The following is a 19,492-nucleotide window of genomic DNA, read 5'->3' on the forward strand; positions in this document are numbered from 1 at the left end:
TTACCCTTTGATAAATGAATTAGTCAACTAAATAAATATTGTTAGCTGATACTAAAATGTATTAATATTTAAGATTGACAAGAAAAATACAAAACAGAAACAAATCACAGAGATTCATGGAATATCACAGAGAGTAACAGAAATAGGTGAAAGAAACAAAGTGTGGAACTAATGGAGGGAGACCAGGAAACTTAAGTGGAAAATATGATAAACAGAAAGGAACACTAATCAAAAGAAATTAGTCCAAATGCACTGACAATAATAAATGCATAAAGGGACTAATGTAGCTAAAAAACAACAAAGAAGATATGTCTATACAAACAACAAAGAAAATCTACCCAAATTATGTCCAAGATTCAAACACATCATGACAAGTATGAAGATTTAACTACATATGGTCACGCTAATGCAGTAAATGAACCTGGCAGGACTGAATGAGAGCCAAAACTGGAGAGAATAAAAGAGAGACACTAGGTGTGTCTTCATTAAAGTTTGCGCGTGCGTCGGCGTGTGTGTGTGTGTGTGTGTGTGTGTGTGTGTGTGTGTGCAGCAGGCAGTTAGTTCAAGTTGACCTGCTTGGCAGATAACAAGGCAGAGGCAGATGGGAAAAATCACAAACACTTAGCTGCTAGATTAAACTTCCCTGAGCTGCCCTAGTGATTATCGATTAGATTACAGCACCTGCATCAGCCTGCAGTAGTTACAGTAAACTAATTAGCTTGGGATCCTCTTAGTTAAACATGCCCTGTAATGGGCACCCACATATCACTTTAAACTTCTTTTGCTCTGTAGCTTTTATAAATATGGTATTGTTGGGATTTAAATGCAGATGCATGTACAAGTACACCTCAGAAAGTTTCACACTCTTCATACAGTTTTGAAGAATACACATCCTCTATTTTTGTTGCTTGTAGCTTATTCTAACAAACTGGCTGATGGTCATCATTATTAGATTCACACTGAATGGACCGATTTTTTGCAGAGTTTAAAATAAATAAAATACTTCTTTAGAAGATGTTTGAGTAATTTCACATTGTTCTCAATTTTGATCCTGAAAACACTCTAAGATATTCTTTTTTTCTGTGAGAATACATGTTTAGTTTTAAAAAATTAAATGTTATATGATATTTTGCTATATATGAGAGTTTTATACATGTTAGTCCACCACTCTCTTGCGATGAAGTGCTAATGAAGTTCTAATATCTGAGACAGATGACTTCTCTACAAGACTGACAAACCAACTCTCATTAGGTTATAAAACTAAATTGCCCAATTTATTTACCTCAAGTAATTTAAAAGACCAAACAGGGTGCTCCACTACATCCCACTTGTTGTGTTGATTGTCTTACAGGTGGTTCAGAGAATCTCGAGTACCTCGACTACTACAAGCCGGTTGTGTGGTTCTGGATCCTGGTGGGCTTGGCGTACTTTGCAGCAGTGCTCAGCATGATTGGAGACTGGTTCAGAGTCATCTCTAAGAAAACTAAAGAGGAGGTATGTGCTGTTGTGGCTCAAGTATAAGAAATATATCTGTAGATCAAAAAGTTGCTTCTTGCTGAGGGCAGTGGTGGCTCAGGAGTCTTTGTACCTGATGAAGCTCTATAGAATTTCAGACAATTTACCATTTCCTGCAAATAAGTGAAAACATAAAGATTTCATTGCCGAATAAAGTCATTTTTCTCCTTACTGTGATGTGCACATCCAGGTATGCATGAGCATCCCAACAACTGTGTCGTAATATTAGCCTACCTTCCATTAGAAAGCTGTGAAGTGGTTTCTGATTTTCTAGTTTCTCCAAATAATCAGTCTGTTTTTCTAATCAAGATAAAAGTTAATGACTTGTAGCTGGCTGATTACCCAACACTGAGATTCTATAAATCCATCTGAATCAAGTTTCCCTCAAACAACAAATTGATTGGCTCTAAAAACTTACTTCAGACTCATGCTGCATATGTGGAAGTTTAAACACTGATAAATTATCCGAGATAAAGTCAGACTGGAGCTGCAGTAAGACGCTCTCTGCTTCATTTGACTGGGAAAAATATGGAGGACAAATATTTGGACAGCAGTTACTGATTTAGAGCATTCTGTGGACATCATGAGATGCTTCCTATCTTGGTCTGACTAGTGATCTGCCTGCTTGTACTGTCAATAATGTCCAAGGCATCATTAATCAAATTGTTGGGTTTTGAAGAATTAATGTTTGGAAAATGTATATTATTTTTCATTAACGCACACCTTATGTTTCCATAGTTACAAATGATGTCAGTTTGCCAATGGCAGCTTCTATTTATTTGGACTATTAATTCAGGTCATGTTTTTTATGAGTATTACAGCCAGGCTACAGCGTTTTTTTGTTTGGTTTTTTTTAACTACAAGAATAAAGTCATAATATTACAATAATAATACAGTCATAATATGACCAGAATAAAATTGTAATATTAGGAGAGCGAAGTATTAATTTTACGAGAACTCCAACACGAAAAATAGATGGAAATTAAAATGAAGAAAGTTGAGCGTCATGTAAAATTATACTTCGGTGTAAGATTTACAAATTAAGAAATACTCCATCGTTTAACGCATCAGCATCAAATTATAATCAGTAGCTGAATGTCTGTTTCAAAGAAAACCACACAAACTGAGCTGGTTATGTCAGATCTTTATTCCTCTGGAAGTCTATTTCTCATTACATTTTTTTCTTATCTTTAGGGCATTCTTCTGGTAGAAATACATCTTTATTCTGCTAATAGTCTGACTATATTTTCATAAATAAAAAAATTCTTGTAGTCTGGCCCCAACACTCCACTCTATACAACTCACATAAGGGATGAATGAAATAAAAGCCACTTTTTGAAAATATTTTCTATTACTTATAATTTTAGTCTGGTTGAGTCTGTCACTTGAGTCTGGTCACTTTTTGAAAATATTTTCTATGACTTATAATTTTAGAAAAGTAAGCAAGAAGATTTAAATTGGAAATTGAGTCTGGTCTGGAAAAAATTGGACATTTTATTTTTAAGCCGTAACGCCTAGCCTTAATATGTGTTTGTGAAGGTTTTGCATAAACCAGCCAGAGAGACGTTGAAGAAAATTCAAAATATAATCTTAATTTATTAACAAAAAAATTCAAAATTGATAAATTGGGCCCAAACTGAGGTCAACATAACAAAGTACATCTCAGGTGGTAACAGAACAAACTCAAGCACAAACTGACCTAACAAACAAGACATGAGGGGAACTTAAATAGTGGCTGATCAGACCATTAACACACACTAGGGGGTAAATAAACACACAAAAACCTAACAAATATTGGTCAGAATATTACTAAATCTATAAATGAAATAAATATCAGAATTTAACTAACTTTCCAAAAGAAGAAACATTAAATAAATGGTAAAATTAAACTAAAGACCAAATTTCCCCCTCTCCTGGTGAACAAATGGAATGGTCCGCTGAGGAAGTTTGACACCCATATATGGACACCAATCAGCTGGAGCTCATCTGTGTGATTTTCATGAACAGGTCCAGAGGAAACTGGTAACTCAAAAGAAAGAAATTATGTTGTTATATTTAACAAAATATACAAAGAACTGACACATAAAGTTAACTAAATGGGTGCACAACAAATAGTTAACTAAACAGACAGACTAATGAAAACAAATTTAAAGAAAAAAATCTAAACTACTCACTAATCAATATATAAAGTAATATTAAGGGGAAACAAAAATACCATTACCAATAGTGTCTGCGTGTGACAGTCGGGACAGCTGTCACAGTGTTACATATGTAAACAATAAAAAGACTGATAGTGATCTACAAAATATATCAAAAATATGATGATATCTGACAGTTAAACAAAGAATTCAATGTTATGCTGCTGTTCTGTGCTGACCTCTAAACATCTCTTCACCATCACATCGGCAGTGTGTGTAATATGTTATGTATAGAGATATTTACAGTAAGCCTAAGACCACAGTGACACCCCATTGTTTACGCCCCTCAAGCCATGAATCTGAAAGCGATGTGTATTCATCCTGCCCTCACTCTGTGAAGTAAATACAGTCTCACACTGGACGTCTGCTGGAGCTGAGTAATAGAATACCTTGCTGTTACAGCAGGTTCATAACTCACATGAAAAAATAGATATATTAATTAATTAATAAAAGCCACACATCCACATACACACATCTGCTCTCCTCCTGAATTCAAACTCCTGCCCATCTTATTTTCTTTGACATAGGGGCTATTTGGAAGTATGCAGCTTTTTCCACCCTGCTGCTGGCATATTAAGTGTACGTCTGAGGAGGCTGGGAGCTGTGCAGAGAATCAAATCATTGGGAGAGGCGGTTTTCAGTGGGAGGTTGCTGGAAGGAACGAGCGTCGATGATGAGCAGGCAGAGAAAACGAGTAGACAGAAGGTGTTTTCTCTTTTTTTTCCCAATGTGCACACACATGTGCCATAAATTTCAATTCAAGTGCCTCTTCACCCCACTCTTCACCTCAAAGGCTGCTAAATAAATACGGACCCTAGAGAAGGAAGGCTGATGCAATATTAAGGTGAAACCTTTCAATAACCATGGATGCACTCGCTGTCTGTGTCTATAATACATACTGTGGGCACCTTATACTTTTACAAATCTGTATCAGAAAACAGGCTTCTCTTATTCACTGATGGTCAGTAAGAGATACAGAATAATAAAACTAGACGTGATGACTGGGTGAGAGTGACTGTGTAAAAGTCACAATCAAGGCATTCTAGGCCTTAGAGACAAACCCAGTGGGCACTACCCCCAGTATAAATATTGTATTATTATGAATATTGCACAACATCCCTTATAGATCTGTGCATGAATTGAATCGAATAGCAAGGAGCTGCAATTCTAAGAAAAAACAGTTTATTGCACCAGTCTCAAAAACACCATCCTTGGATATTGATTTCTTCCTTCCCGTTTTTCACAAATCTTCACATCTGCAGTCGGCCACTTTGATAAATGAACAATAACGGAGAACAACAGCGTGTAAGGTTATAAAGTTCCTCCATGTGGCTTGCTAATTGGAGCATGGGCAAGGCATGTGGGAGAGTGCTAGAGGGAAGAGCTTTTCAACAGCTGTCTGAGGAGATTAATGGAGGTGCCATTTATGATCTCAGTGAACTTTTTTGTCAGCTGCGCACATTAAAGAGGCTGAAGTTATTAGACGTGGTCAGCCTGACAATCAATGCATGACTTTTGTTCTCTTAATACATTTCTGGGTTAAATGCTTCAGGGTTTTAAGTGCTTCGACATGATTTCATCCATTAGCAGATAGTCCAAGTTTTCTAACTGAGTCAAGGCTTAGATCACAGAACAAAACTCTGAGTCTTGAACGTTAATAGTTCCCTCAAAGCATCTGAGGTTTAGTCATGGCCTTAACTAGTTCAATTTACTGGGTACATTGAACTAGTTATGCACGTTTTCTTATAGACAGTCATATTCAATATGATGAGGCTGTTTTGTCAGATTAAAAGTTACTTTTGAAAATATATTAGATTTTTTTTACCACTCACTTGTATTTTGTATTAAAACAAGATTTTTTAAGTGTACTTGGACTTTTGACTGCAGATGTCAAAAATTATATACTGTATATGGTTTACAAAGATGGATCATTTTAAATTGCTTTGTATTGTGAAATCTGACATGCTGACAAAATGTCATTTCTGATGATCTTTGTTCTTTCACACGGTGCTCCATCCATCATGATGGAAAATGCACACATAATCAATAAATTGTGCCCAGATTGGTTGATGAAGTTGCTCTTGGAGGATGTTTTGCTGCCAGCCTTTGTTCGTGCCAGTAATCAGAGTTGTGAGTAATCCCTCTCTCTTCAATAGCAGTCTATTTCTTTGCATCAAACTTTAATTTTGCTTTGATACAGGGCACATATAGTAGCTCTCATCTTTCCCAAATAAATATTTTTTCAAACCGTCATAAGCAGGATAATATTTTGGAGAACATAACAAGCCTTTTTTCTGAATTATAGTCTGTCCTTAATCTTTTCTGAGACAGTGGGGAACTTTTGGCCAGAAACCATTCTGGTGCTTCTTGGGTACTCTTAATCATCTTGAAGTTTTCTTTCCTGTTACTGAAATTCTCATTTCCACATTCTTGATGACTGAGAAAATTATTGTTTTTAGGAATAATGTTCTTAACAGCTTGAATAGTTATGAGTCCATTTTGATGGAAATGATAAATTCAAAACTGAGTGAAGAAAAGTCTAAAACCAGGCTGGTTTTTGTATCCCTGGCTTACAAAATCCTTATTTGTTTTGGTGCAACATGATGACAGACATTTTTCATACCTTGATTTTAGATAAAGTAAAATGCCCAGTACTGGTAAAAACATGGTGAAAGAGATAATGAGCTTTAGCCTTTACTGAAACAAGCGCTTGTGGCACAAACACCCACACCATTTTCAAATAAAGTCACTAAAATCCAAATTCTTCCTAATTTTGATGCCGAGTTTGAACATGTAGATTTCTAAATGCATTAAGTTGCTACCATGTACGTATATGGCTGATTCATACTGAATCAGTATTTAAATACTGATTTGAATACTTATTCAAATCCAATCAAATTTTAATACTGATTTGAGTATTAATCAGTATTAATACTGATACTTATACTTTGAATAAGTATTCATATCAGTATTAAAATCTGAATACTGAGTTGTACAACTTTCAACTGTTTCAAACTTACAACTTTCAACTTACAGTTAAAAGTTGTACATAAAATTGTGGTCTGTGAGTGTGTCTTGGCTGAACTGGATGTTTGACTCAATGGGCAGCAGTGGATCTGTCCTTAGGGTTAAATCTGTTCCTAATGTGAGCAACAGAGCCATTTGGACATAAATCTTCATTTTGTCTCTGCAGGTTGGGGAGTTTCGTGCCCATGCTGCTGAGTGGACGGCAAATGTATCAGCGGAGTTCAAAGAGACCCGCAGGCGGCTTAGTGTCGACATCTATGATAGGTTCCAGCGGGCCGCGTCCATCAAGCGCAAGCTTTCGTCCGAGCTGGGAATTAACGCCACCATGAACCAGGAGATGACCCCTGGGAAGAGGACGCTGTCAGCCAACCTGGGCGAGGACAAAGAGACATACCCCTCCTTGACGCTTTCTCTAAGTCCCGTCCCAGGGGCTCTCACCAGGAACGGCAGCTTGTATCTGAACGGCCTCAGTCCAGATTACGCTGATCGACAGGAAATCGCCATAATCGAAAACCTCAAATGAGTATCAGTACAATGAAGGAGATTCACTGTATTGAGCATTGCAGCTGTGAGACTGAAAACAAACTCGAGGCTTCAGTGATCATTGACTGATGCCAGACATTGATGAGGTACCTGAATGAAGCAGATTGTTTTCCCGTGATTTAAACACCTAAGCACAGATAAGTCATGAAGCTGTTCACTTTTGTCCATGTTTATCTCTTGCACATAAAAAAGAAAACAGATTGCATTGAATTTATGGAAGGAGTCAGACTTTACTGAAGATGTGTTTGTACCTGAGCCAAATGGAACGAGATTGAAATTAAAGCGCAAGTTCAAACACTGCTGAAGCTGGAAGGAAATAAAAGTCCACCCTGAGGCTGCAGGCAGCACACTAGTCTTCTTTTTCCACAGTATTCCCTGGGAAACACGAAACGTAAGAAGCAATAGAGGGATCTGCACTCACCTCGTGACAGCCATCCTAAAACTGGGATTGGATCAATGATCCCAATAGTTAAAAACACCAAATTATCAATCATAGGTCTATCCTGTGGTTCTTTACAAGCAGAAATCCTGGAAGGAATGTTCCTTTTCTTTTCGCTCATCTTCTGTTTACTTTATCTGCCTTGCATTTGCCACTTAATCAACCCTTTACTAAAGAGACGAATGTTGACATTTTGCTTTCTCCATAAACTATTCATCCTGAGGGATAATTCACTGGTGCCTTATTGAAAACACTGGACATATGAGGGCAACAAAAGACTCATGTCCATCTTTTCATGTGTTAATTTTGATCACAGTAGTAATAAGGACATTTTTGAAATGCATCGTGGACAGTTAAAGAATTTTTTTAAATACTTATATAGAACGTTTATAAATGAAAGCGGAGAACATAATGTTTTAAAGGAGAATGTCTTCTTGACACACTAAATAGTTGCATACTATAAAGTGTTTTACCCATCGAACTCCAACCTTCCCCTGAGTCAAAGTACCATCTGTTTATGTCTTGGGTCTGAATAGAGCATTACCAGGGCTGTATGAGTTATTTGTCTTAATCTTCTCCAAGATTTTCCTAATGAGTAGTCACACTTCAGCCATAAAATTAAAACACACAGCATTGTGTGTCATCACATTTTGTTTTCCATAGAAATTAATGCATACGGAGTGCCTTGCAAAAGTATATTTACACCTTGAACTATGTCATATTAGAACATACTTTTAAAAAAATGCTCTACAAATTAAAAGACAAAGCTGTGGTGTGCATTTATATTCAGTGCATAGAAGTCAATGTTTTGCTGAACCACACCTTGCTGCGGGTGCATTTCATTTGTGGTCTGCCAGCTTAGACATTTATTTTAATATCAATAATTTGCTAAGTAGCGCAATCTTGTTCAGATTGGATTGAGAATATGTGTGATCATCAATTTTTAAATCTTTCCACAAGTTTTACATTGATTTAGTTCTGGGATTTGACTGGGCCCTTCTGTGACGAACATGATTTTCTGCATTAAAACCTTGGTTGCAGGTTAAGAGTTGCTGAAAGCTGCACTTGTACACTATTCTCAATTTTTTTGCAAACCATCCACGCAACATGATACTCATCTGATTTGACCAGACAGCCTATGCTCAAATGTTTGCCGTTTGCTTGTGGTAAACTTTAAATAGGACCTGCTACAGCTTCCTTTCAACGTTTCTTTGCTCCCTGACACTTTTACATAAAAGGAAGATTTGTGAACTTCACGACAAACAGTCGTCCTGTAAACAGATTTTCCTACCTGAGCGGTAGATGTCTGCAGGTCTTCCAGGGCTACCTTTGACCTTTTGGCTATTTTCCTTGAATTTATGTAGGGGTACTGGAGTAAAGGGGGCTGAATACAAATGCTTACCCTGCATCATTTTCCTTCCATCATTCCATCACATGAAATCCTACTAAAATACATTGAACTTTGAGGTTGGAATTTGACAAAATGTGCAAAAGCTTAAGAGATAAGAATGCTCTTGCAAGGCACTGTACAGTGCTGTAACAGTAAAGTCTAGGGACATTTGAGGCACATTTGTTGCTTTGTTTGACTGAATTTGTCTGCAAACATTTCTCCACTTAGAGTAGATGGAGTATTTAATGCTAATACTGAATGTACACCACACTAAACCTTTCATTTAGCCTGCTGCATGTTACAGCACCGACTCAATAGCCAATAATTCAGCAGCAAATGAGGATCTGCACTTAGGAATGGATGAACTGAATGAATGATGCCTCACTGTGGCTTTCTTAGTGAGAAAATTTGTGCAACTATCTTTTAGGCCCACTGGGTGATCACTGCAGCAAATCATGCTTTTTCTCTGAGTGTCCAAAATTTTTCTTTTGACACTTTTGTTCTTATCCTTTCTTTGACATCCCTCTGTGTTGGCCTGCAATCTTATACTCTGACAGCAAATACTTCAAAAAATAGTTTTACATGTTACTTGATATCATTTAAAGAGAAGTCACATAATGTGTTAAAGGCAGTAGAGAAATTATTATTATTATTTGATTACTCAATTGACAGCAGAACAAATGGATTCACGTGGCAAAGGGGAGGTTAAAATGGAGAGGAAAAAAAGGAGCAAACTTACAACAAATGAGGAAACACAAGAACCAGGTTGAGAGCAAAAATCAAGACTTAAATACTGGGGAATGTGATCACTGAAGTGAACACAGATGGGTCTAATTAGCAGAATGGATGTCAGCTGTGAGGGGAGCATGCAGAGGTAACCGAGGTAGAACAGTGGAAATGAGAGTACACTGGAAACCAGGTTAGAGTACCAGAAACCAGAAAGACGACACAACCCAGTAAAATGAATTAAGATTAAAAAATAAAAAAAGTCACATAGAAATTCAGAAACAGGTGCAACAAGAACATGATTTAAATACACAGAGAGCTCATGGAAATGTTTCAAAATAAGACTTTTTCTAAAGTCTTATTTTAGCCAATTATTATTCTCTAAAGAGAATAACTATAACCAAAGACTGCAACTCAGCAGAAAATAAATACAAACAGAATATAAAACTGAGGGGCTAACTTAATAAGGAAACCAAATAGTGAAGAAATTGACACTGTACAGCAATCTAGGAACGTTACATGAATATCTTCAATCTATTTGAAGTTCTTTTGCTAAAGAGAGAATGATCGTTCACAGTATAAAAACATTTATGTATATGGTATTATGCAAAACCACCCAGACGTTTTCTGGCAATAAGTTAAATATATGTTTTTTCTTAGGTTGTCCTTAGCAAGAGCACTGATTTGTGCAGAGTGTAACATGGGTCCTCTAAGGCAGGAGCTGCCATGTGTTATATCATATCTTCACTTTCACTTAAGGCCCATACATAATCTAGAAGAACAGAGACATTTGTTCTCTCTCCCAGAATAATTTGGATCTCTTCCAGCTTCTGGACAGTACTTTCTTTTCTCATATACACATTATCATGTTCAAACCTTCTTGTTAAGTATTGAACATGCTGACCAGAAAGAACGGTGTCCTTGCTACCTTCAGCACAAGAATAAACTTCTCTGTTCTTGCAGTATCTGTGTTGGCGTTAAGACTTTAAATTATAAAAATACAAAGAGGAGGTGAAATATCATAATATTTTGTTATTAAAAGTATTTTATAGCTTATTTAAATTTAAGGTATAGATTTGAAGTGAAAGACACTTTAAAGCTGAGTTGCCTTAGGGAAATCTATACACGTCTTGGTTTGGGTTCAGAAATCAAAGCCTCTCCTTCAAAAAGTCATCATGTTGCTTTTTGTCAGTCAATTCTGTGATTGCGAAGCTGTCAGTGAGGAAGAAAGTCACAGCATGTTGATGCTGAGTTGTTCCATAAGGCATCAGACCATGTGAGGACAAATTCAAAGAAAGGTGATGAATATTATGATAATATACATGTGCATTTGTGATGGTATGTGTGAATTTGACAAAAACTTGAAATATATGATATTTGCACCCACGGATGGGTTTTGTTTTAATATTGCAACATCTTCTTCTCTTTCGGTAGCCATTTTACAGTAATTAGGTCTGACTCTCATAACCCCAACTCAAGCATGTTGAATGTATCTACCTATTCACGAGACAAGCCTCATTCTGAATGTAAACATCTGTGTCTTTTAACTGTGAAAACATGCCTTTTTGAAGCCCTGGCTCACATGTCCCGTGTTATACAACAATTATTTTCCACCTAGCCATAGGAATCTTTAACAACATTTTTACAATGTTCTCAAAATCCCATTACAGACTTAAACCTGGCTAGAGTATTTGCATGAGAATCTTGTAAATCTTTTGCCAAACCTGTGGAGCCTCATTCACACACAGTCACATTTTTCAAAACAACATGATTTCACCAATTGTTGCATGCTACTTTCATTGAATTTATAAACACTGGAGGTATTATGTACTATGCCAGGCTTTGCATTGACTCTTAAAAAGTATGACTCTTGTTTGTTTCCTGTATGTTAATACGTTGATGTTGCTATGTCACTTTAAAGTCATGACACTTTTCAGAATGTTTAAAATAAAATACTTTATATGCAAAAAAAATATCATCATTTTTGCCCTATTGAATAAATGTCATATTTTAGTAAGAAAATCTTCATATCTTTAAAATAGATGGACATCAGCCTTTCTATCATGTTTTTTAAGAAGAGAAATAATTGTAAAACACTTTTCTGACACAAATAGAGCTCTATGGAGTCATGTCTCCCTGCAACTGAAAGATACTTGATCTTTGTTCATGGTATGAACAAAGATCATGCCATAGAAATGAATTATGACTCTAGCATTGCATCAAAGAGGCAACAGATGTGTTTATTGATATAATATGTCTGCAAACAATGTGTTCTTGTATTTGGGATCTTTTTCGTTCTTATGTGTGAGTTCAAAATGTGGGCAGACATTCAGTTTCCTTTAAGAAATTAAATTAAAAACTGTTCTCTCCAAACAGTCCATATCTAAACCAATGATCATAGGAACCAGCAGGAGCATGTTTTTTCAAAGTATGAGCCAAATGAATGACATTTGTTTGAGCTTGTAATTGCCTGTGTGGCATTAGCTTGGGGTGACTTTTTAGGCCCAAATATGTTGCAACAAAACGAAGGGTAGACAACCTTAAGTCAAATATAGTTTCCTTACAATGTTTTTAAAGATACATGCTGTGCAGCTAAAATATCCACAGACAGATTGAGTATGTGGAGGAAATTGATGATTTTTGCTGCTTTCATTAATTTCTTGAACAGGCACTGCACCACTCCTGACATAAAGTATTCTAATAACAAAGTTTTTAAACTGACTTCTGCAGATGTGGATACAGTTGCCAAAAACCGTATTCAAGTAAGAGAAGCACTACCACAGTACATTTTTACTCAAGTAGAAGTACAAATTGGTCATCCAAAAAAAGAATCAAATAAAGGTAAAATGTTTTCAGTAAAAAAGTTGCATGATTAACTGCTGGAGCTGTCTGATGTAATTTATGAAAGTTATGCTATCAGGCAAGGTAAAAAAAAAAATCTAATAATTGTCTGCAAAATCTTGAAGTTTGGAGAATAATATAACAATTATTAAAACTATTACATAACAACAAAATCATGAAGAGGTAAAACACTAATCCAAAGCTTTTATAAACATATAAAGCTCATGAAGCTTTATATATTGTACATTTCCTACATTCCTATATGTTAGAATCATGTTACATACTTCCATTCACTTTCAAAAAGTTGCTTAGTGCAACCAAATAAATGTAACAAACTCCCACAAGGCTTGTGTGATTCAGAGTTGCAGTGCTGGTCAGAACGCTTTTTGTTAACTGTGAAAAGCAGCAGGAGGGTTCAATTTTGTTGTCTTAAGGAAAAGGAAAGTACTTAAAAATGAAGAAAACTGCAGAATTTATTGCTGGTCCACACTGCAATCACAACACAATTACTCTGCATTAGACTTTATTGGATGTAATAAAGTCTAATATGTATTATTTTACTTATTTGTCTTTCTTGGTGCTCTGTCTGATATTTTTCATTATTTGAAGGTTCTTAGATTACAAACTATTTTTTTCTAAATTCTGTAAATGCAACAGAGCTGCAAAATGAAACATACCAAAATTGTTCTGTTTTGGGTTTGAGGTTGTTTTCTAAAATGCAGTTTCTAAATACGCAGCATTGTGCTCACTGTGATGTGTTCCCATCTCCAAGCTGTCTTGTTAGCTCATTTATTGACTCTGCTCTGTCTGCTGCTGGAGAAAAACACCATAACAATGTTCTCATCATTGCACATAACCGCTAATGAACAAAAATGGGCCAATAGTCCTGCCATGAGCAGACAGGGTAAAAAGGGTCCAAAGACAAGCTCACAGATGATACACAGCCATAATAACTGAAGGAAAGGCACTTTCTGTTGATTACTTTCATTATAAAAAAATCATGACTGGAGCAAAACCAGTTTACTCTAGAAAATTATTCTCTTGAAATCTGCAAAGTTTGTTGTAATTAATCTTACATTTAGGCAGCTTCTGCAAACAAGTCATAGAAAATGAGTTTAGATGACCGGAGAGACTCTATAGGATTTATGTATATTCCTCTTTTTTACTGAGATTGAAAAAAGGGGGAAAGGGGGGGGGACAAAAAACGTATAAGCATGGATGGATGAGTGAATGGTTTTTTTTGGTTGGAAGAACCGGTTGATTGTTGTAATACTAATATTTTTTTTTTTCACTGATTTTTGAGAACAGTATAAATATTTATCCACACGCTAAATCTGTCAGAATTATCAATAATCAGTATAAAAACACTAGAATTAAAAAGGATAAAATAAAACTATCCAGATCAGTCCTGAAACTTTTTTTTATTGGAATGAGTGCCGCTGCTTTTAAAATAACATGCATTTCCATGCAGCTCCACAGCAAAACACACAAGAGACCTAAAACTCTATAAACACAGTGGCCGAGACTGCAACACAATACATTTGGGTTGAGTCACGAGCTACAAACTGTTCTCCCTGCTTCACAAGTACAGCACAGGGAGAGCAGGTTACCGCTTAGTCACAGCCTCAACACCTTCAATTATTATGCGTTTCTTTACGTCATGTGGCTATTTCTTTCTGGACAGAAAAGTACTTGGCTATTGTCGATTATTAAATCTGTCGTTGACCTTGCTGGTGTGTAATTTTTCGATCATCTGTCACCGGTTTCCTGGTGTTCTGGGTGCAGAAAGGCAGGATGCAATCTGTAACATAAAGCCCAATCTGAGCATATTGTACATAATTGATACAAACTGACAGTTGCTGCTACAGACAGAGTGACACTGAACGTCACCTTCTACCCTCGTCATCAGACAGACAGGACCATAAGCACATCTTAAGATGATGAAGAACTATTGGCTTAGAAACAGCCCAAGCACAGTTCATGATCCTGATTGAAGACTTGTTTTTTCTTAATGCCAGTGATGTACAGCTTTAAGTATTGCTAGGATTCCCTGCAGATGTACAAATCCTTTTCACAGCTTCTTCTGAAATACTGGACAGACATGATAAGGCATTATGGATCTATCAAAGTGGCAGCCTGGTTGGAGATCTGTTGGTTCGTTAGTAATTGTCTGCAGTGACATCAGAGACTAACTGTGACTCAGCCACCAACCACAACATCTCAGAGCAGAGAGGTACACGGTGAGAGCGGCGGGGAAGGTTACCTCACACTCTGAGTGATGAGGAGCTGCATGTGTCTGTGTGGCGGTGATTTAGTCGACATCCTCTACAGATTGTCCCAGTTCTCTGAGTATTGAGTTGACCCTGTGATGTTGTCTCCTGTTGAGTTTTTAGATTCAGGTTCTTTGCACCATTGAAGTACCACAGAGCAGAGCTACTGTGATCACAACATCCCTCTGAATTAATTGCAGACTATTGACTGGTGGTGTGCTTTCAAAGAAAACCCCATTCAAGAATTGATTTTCTGTTCAATCCAGGGGTCTCGAAAGTGCAACCATTTGAGGCCCTTGGAATAGTTTTGTGTGAGCCCCAACTGCAATTTGATAAATGTACAAATTTAGCCCAACGGTTTTTTAACATTTTAGGGTGATCGTTTCCCTGAAAAAAATAAAATCCTTTGAAATTTTTAGGTACAACACAAATATCATTAAACATGTGTTTTTGTTTTCACTTTAATTTCACATTAATTGGGAGCGAACTTGGGCTCAACCATTCATTTTTGAAAAAGAGGGAGTCATAGTCACCTTTTTCACAATATATTTCACATTTCTGTTAGCATTTCATACATTTTTTTTTTATCTACAATCATATATAGACCATAAAAAATCAGCAGAAATCAGAATACTTTATTTGTTTCATTAAAATGTTTTATTCTTAGTTTATTTACTGAGCTATTTAAAGCTTTAAACTTATCTTTTGGAGCGCTTTTTAAATAAGAAAAAGCGGTCCTTGTATGTTTTGTCATGAATCTCAATAAAGTTTTGAAACCACTGGTTTACTGAAGATTAAAATAGCTTGTCATGTGTAGACAGTCACAGTTTCAGGTACCTAAAATTTTGTGATGTATTTGTAGTTTTAAGATCATCATATGAAGAATAAAGAACTTTTCACTGAGCAATACCTTCGCACAATTAACTAATAGAAGCAAAATTCTGGGCGACTCTGATTTTTCAACAAATTTTTAATTTAGTCATACATTAGCCAGATGGGCATGCCAATTAAAACCAGCTGGAAGACAAATAAAACAGTAACATGCCTTTTAAAATCAATTATTTGTTCAGACAGACATTACAATCTAATTAAAGACCAGCATGTCTTACCCGTTGTAATGTTTGTGCTCGCACCTTTTCAATTGCATGACTCAAGCAAACAATGAATCAGTGTAATGAGTGGCAACACATTAGACTAAATACTTATTGTGCTCATGGTTGGTTGATCGGATGCTGTTTCTTTTCATGAAAACAAACATCTGCATGTGCATTTTAGTGCTTGTAACAAAAATATATTTAGCAAATCTGGCACTTACCAGACTTGTGCACACAGCGTTGTGCATAAATATTCATTCCCTTCTGACTTTATTGGGCAAATGTAAAACTTGTTCTGTTTGTAATTCATTTTGCAGTACTACAGGTTCCTGTTTACTTCAAAATGCTATTTTTTCAAACATTCATAGTAGCTATAACCAGCCTGCCTGTGTATGGCCCACACTCCCAAAAAATGTACTCCAATAATATCTTGATATGTTTTATTTTTTTCAGAATCATTTGATTTGGGGTTTTGTCAGCTGAGAAATTCTGCACTGCCACCAAAACTCAGTGAAAGCTGGCACTGTGCTTCAGGATTCCTCTTCATTTCAGGCTCATTATTGAGTTTTTACACCTAACTTGTAAAGCATAGAATTGTTTTCAAAATGTGATTTGAAACTCAGCCTTGGACATCAGATTAATTCTGGTGAATTTCTGTTACACAGTCTGACTTTCTGTGAAATGTAATCTTTGCACATTAAAACTCAATTTGGAGAAAGCATTATAAATGATTATTTCTTCGCAGTGCAGCTGCTGCCACGCTTTTAATGTGATCAGATCAACTCGCCTTAGCAGCCTCGCACTGCCAAGCTTCCTGGTTTTCAGAGACTTTGCAGCAACATTTAATTTTGTTTCACTGAAATAAAGAGAAAAGTACCTCGTTCTTCATTTACATTCTGAATGGAGCTACATAAAACAGCTATGAAAGCTAATATTTACACTTTAACCTTTCACTGATTCTTACTGCATTTTTCCTTTTGTGAGGAGGCTGTAGCAGATAGGATATCCTCTCACACTGGGAGGATAAATGACATCCTGACCTTTACTGCTTCAGTTCTCCCAGTGGTGCATGAAAAGATATATTTAGAAACAGGTGTCCCTGAACCCAATAAGCTGGCATTTAACAAATACAAAACATGTGATATCTATGTTTATTATTGATCCATATTCTGGTTAAAAGCTACTGATGTTATTGAGATGATAAAGCATAGTAGGCTTATCTGCTTTTGCCCAGAGCATTAAATCTGGCTTTATTCTTGGAAGGATTTCTGCCACATTAAACACATTTGTGATTTCGCAGCACAGATGTAGGGATGCTGCTGTAGCCCTGAATACATGATAACTTAAGGCTGGAGGATTATATCTGCATACAGATATTCAACAAAATCTACATAAACAAACAGTGGACACTTTTTTTTACTGTTTATTTGAGAAGATTTTATGAATAGGAAACTTTTCAAATTTATTTAAAAGTATTTTCATCCATTTAAACAAAACCCATTTTCTTAAAGAAAAACAATGTACAAATTGTTGCTGTGAATAATTCAGCCTTACGTGTTTGAGCTATGCATTTCTTTGGTGGTTCATAATCTATGATGGATATTAATGAGTCTAAAACAAGCATCGCTGAGGAAAATGGTTGTCTTCAGAACCCAAACCTGTGTATTAATGGCTTATATTCCATATTGTTCTTTTTGTTTAATTGATTTCTGTGCATGCTGGCCACGCAGAACATGGTATTCTGCTCCTATCACCTCAATTATATGACATGCCAGCTCAGCAATCGTACAGCTGACATAAAAATCTGCTAATGTAAACCTCAAACACTCTGCAAAGTGCATAAACACAGCGGAGGAGTTAATTTTGTTGCATGTACACAACTGAGTATAGTGCTGCATTTGTTGCAGTGGTGCTGGCAGGTAACAGTGGACCTGTTGTCACTCTGGGTTCCCTTCATGACCTGCTTTGTGTTTTTTTATATAGATTTATCCATAAGGCCTATGGGGTTCTCAACATATGGCTCTGTTTTTTTTTTGTTGTGTTTTGTTTTTTTTTTGTTTGTTTTTTTTAAACCATACAGAATACAAGTAAACAGCATTCAAGAATAATTGTGAAACAAAACATAGATGAAAAACCCCAGCTGGTTGTACTTCGAGTTAATTAGTCCTACATAGCAATACTCTGTAGGCTAACTCTTAACTTTGAGTCACCTTCCCAGACGTTCGTTTGATGTACGAGTAAATATTTTCCAGTTAAATCACCTTTTACAAGGAAAGTGCAAAATAATTAAAAACTGAGAGACTGATTGTTGCATTGAACTATTTGCCACGTGCCATAAATTTGATTGATTCTTAGCTTGGCATTCTGTTATATGGCTGCCATAAAAACAGAAATCGTTAAATATGTCTGCTATATTGAGCTGCTTGGAAGAAAAACACAAAGCAACCTATTAGAAATGGTAATTGCAAAGTTACATCAAGATCCTGCGAGATCCTAAGGCTCTGCAATATCAGCGATTAAAAATTCTTGCTAAAAGGAAATGTTTGCAATATTTCTCACCCTAAGAAATACAACTTCTTACGGTGTTGTAAGCGGAGCTTGCACTGAGTATTCAGCTTTCGATAAAATATTCTGGATGATAAAATTTGAATCATAATATGAACATTCTGCTGATTCTTTTTTTTTTTTTTTTTACTTGTGTTGTTTTGTCTTTAACCATACAGCGAGCCGTGAAAGTGGTGAAAGAAGTTATATAACCGTCTTTATATCTTTCAGCAACTTTATTTCAAACGCCAAAGAGAGGAGCCTTTGATTAGCAGAGGAAAACATTGAAGGAAATTCTCACAGGAAATCTCAGGAATCAACTCAACAGTCCTACCTCTGTGAAAAGCATCAGGACAAAATGGTGTCCGGTCACACGGAAACAATGGAAAGAAGTGAACTCTGAGGGACTAAAAGAGGTCCCATAAGTGGTAACACATCAAATTTTAGCGTTCGTGTTCTATTTTTGTTTTATTATCTTCCTGCAAATATTCACAACTACAGATGGAGGTAGTGCTTTGAAGGGAATGAAATGAGTTTTTAATACAGATTTCCTGTTTACTTCCCAGCAAGCTTTGTCATTTTCAGGAAACAATTTGAGCTTTGTTCTCATCTCATGCTAATTTGAAAATCAAATATTCTAAAAAGAAAATCAAATGAGCATAAATTGTTGGGAAAGTCTTTGATTGAAAGGCATTTTAACTGCTTTTGTTTGTAATCCAAAAACTCCCAACCAAAGTGATTATGTAACTTCACCATGATAATTAAATATACATTCCCTCATTTCAGTTATTCCTTGTGTAGCATAGAGGGACACCAAAGATGTGAGATGATTTCCAGAAACATATGTTTTCTTGTTTTATGTCTACAGACCTAGACTAACACCCTGAAGAGACAAATTATTCTTT

The 19,492-nt window shown here is 36.1% G+C and overlaps 1 protein-coding gene across 3 annotated transcripts in view; it reads left to right on the forward strand.

Moving 5' to 3' along the window:
• The window catches only part of kcnk2 (potassium two pore domain channel subfamily K member 2), a 31,070-nt gene extending 21,054 nt beyond the window's left edge, over nucleotides 1-10,016 (forward strand). For all 3 annotated transcript variants that reach the window (XM_023348055.1, XM_023348054.1, XM_023348053.1), the window contains 2 exons: nucleotides 1,352-1,494; nucleotides 6,907-10,016. In XM_023348055.1, the coding sequence (XP_023203823.1) occupies nucleotides 1,352-1,494; nucleotides 6,907-7,263 (500 nt within the window). In that variant the 3' untranslated portion in view covers nucleotides 7,264-10,016. The remainder of the gene's footprint in view (nucleotides 1-1,351; nucleotides 1,495-6,906) is intronic.
• The last annotated feature ends 9,476 nt before the right edge of the window (nucleotides 10,017-19,492 follow it).

This window comes from Xiphophorus maculatus, chromosome 15 (assembly GCF_002775205.1).
Source record: "Xiphophorus maculatus strain JP 163 A chromosome 15, X_maculatus-5.0-male, whole genome shotgun sequence".
Taxonomy (NCBI): Eukaryota; Metazoa; Chordata; class Actinopteri; order Cyprinodontiformes; family Poeciliidae; genus Xiphophorus; species Xiphophorus maculatus.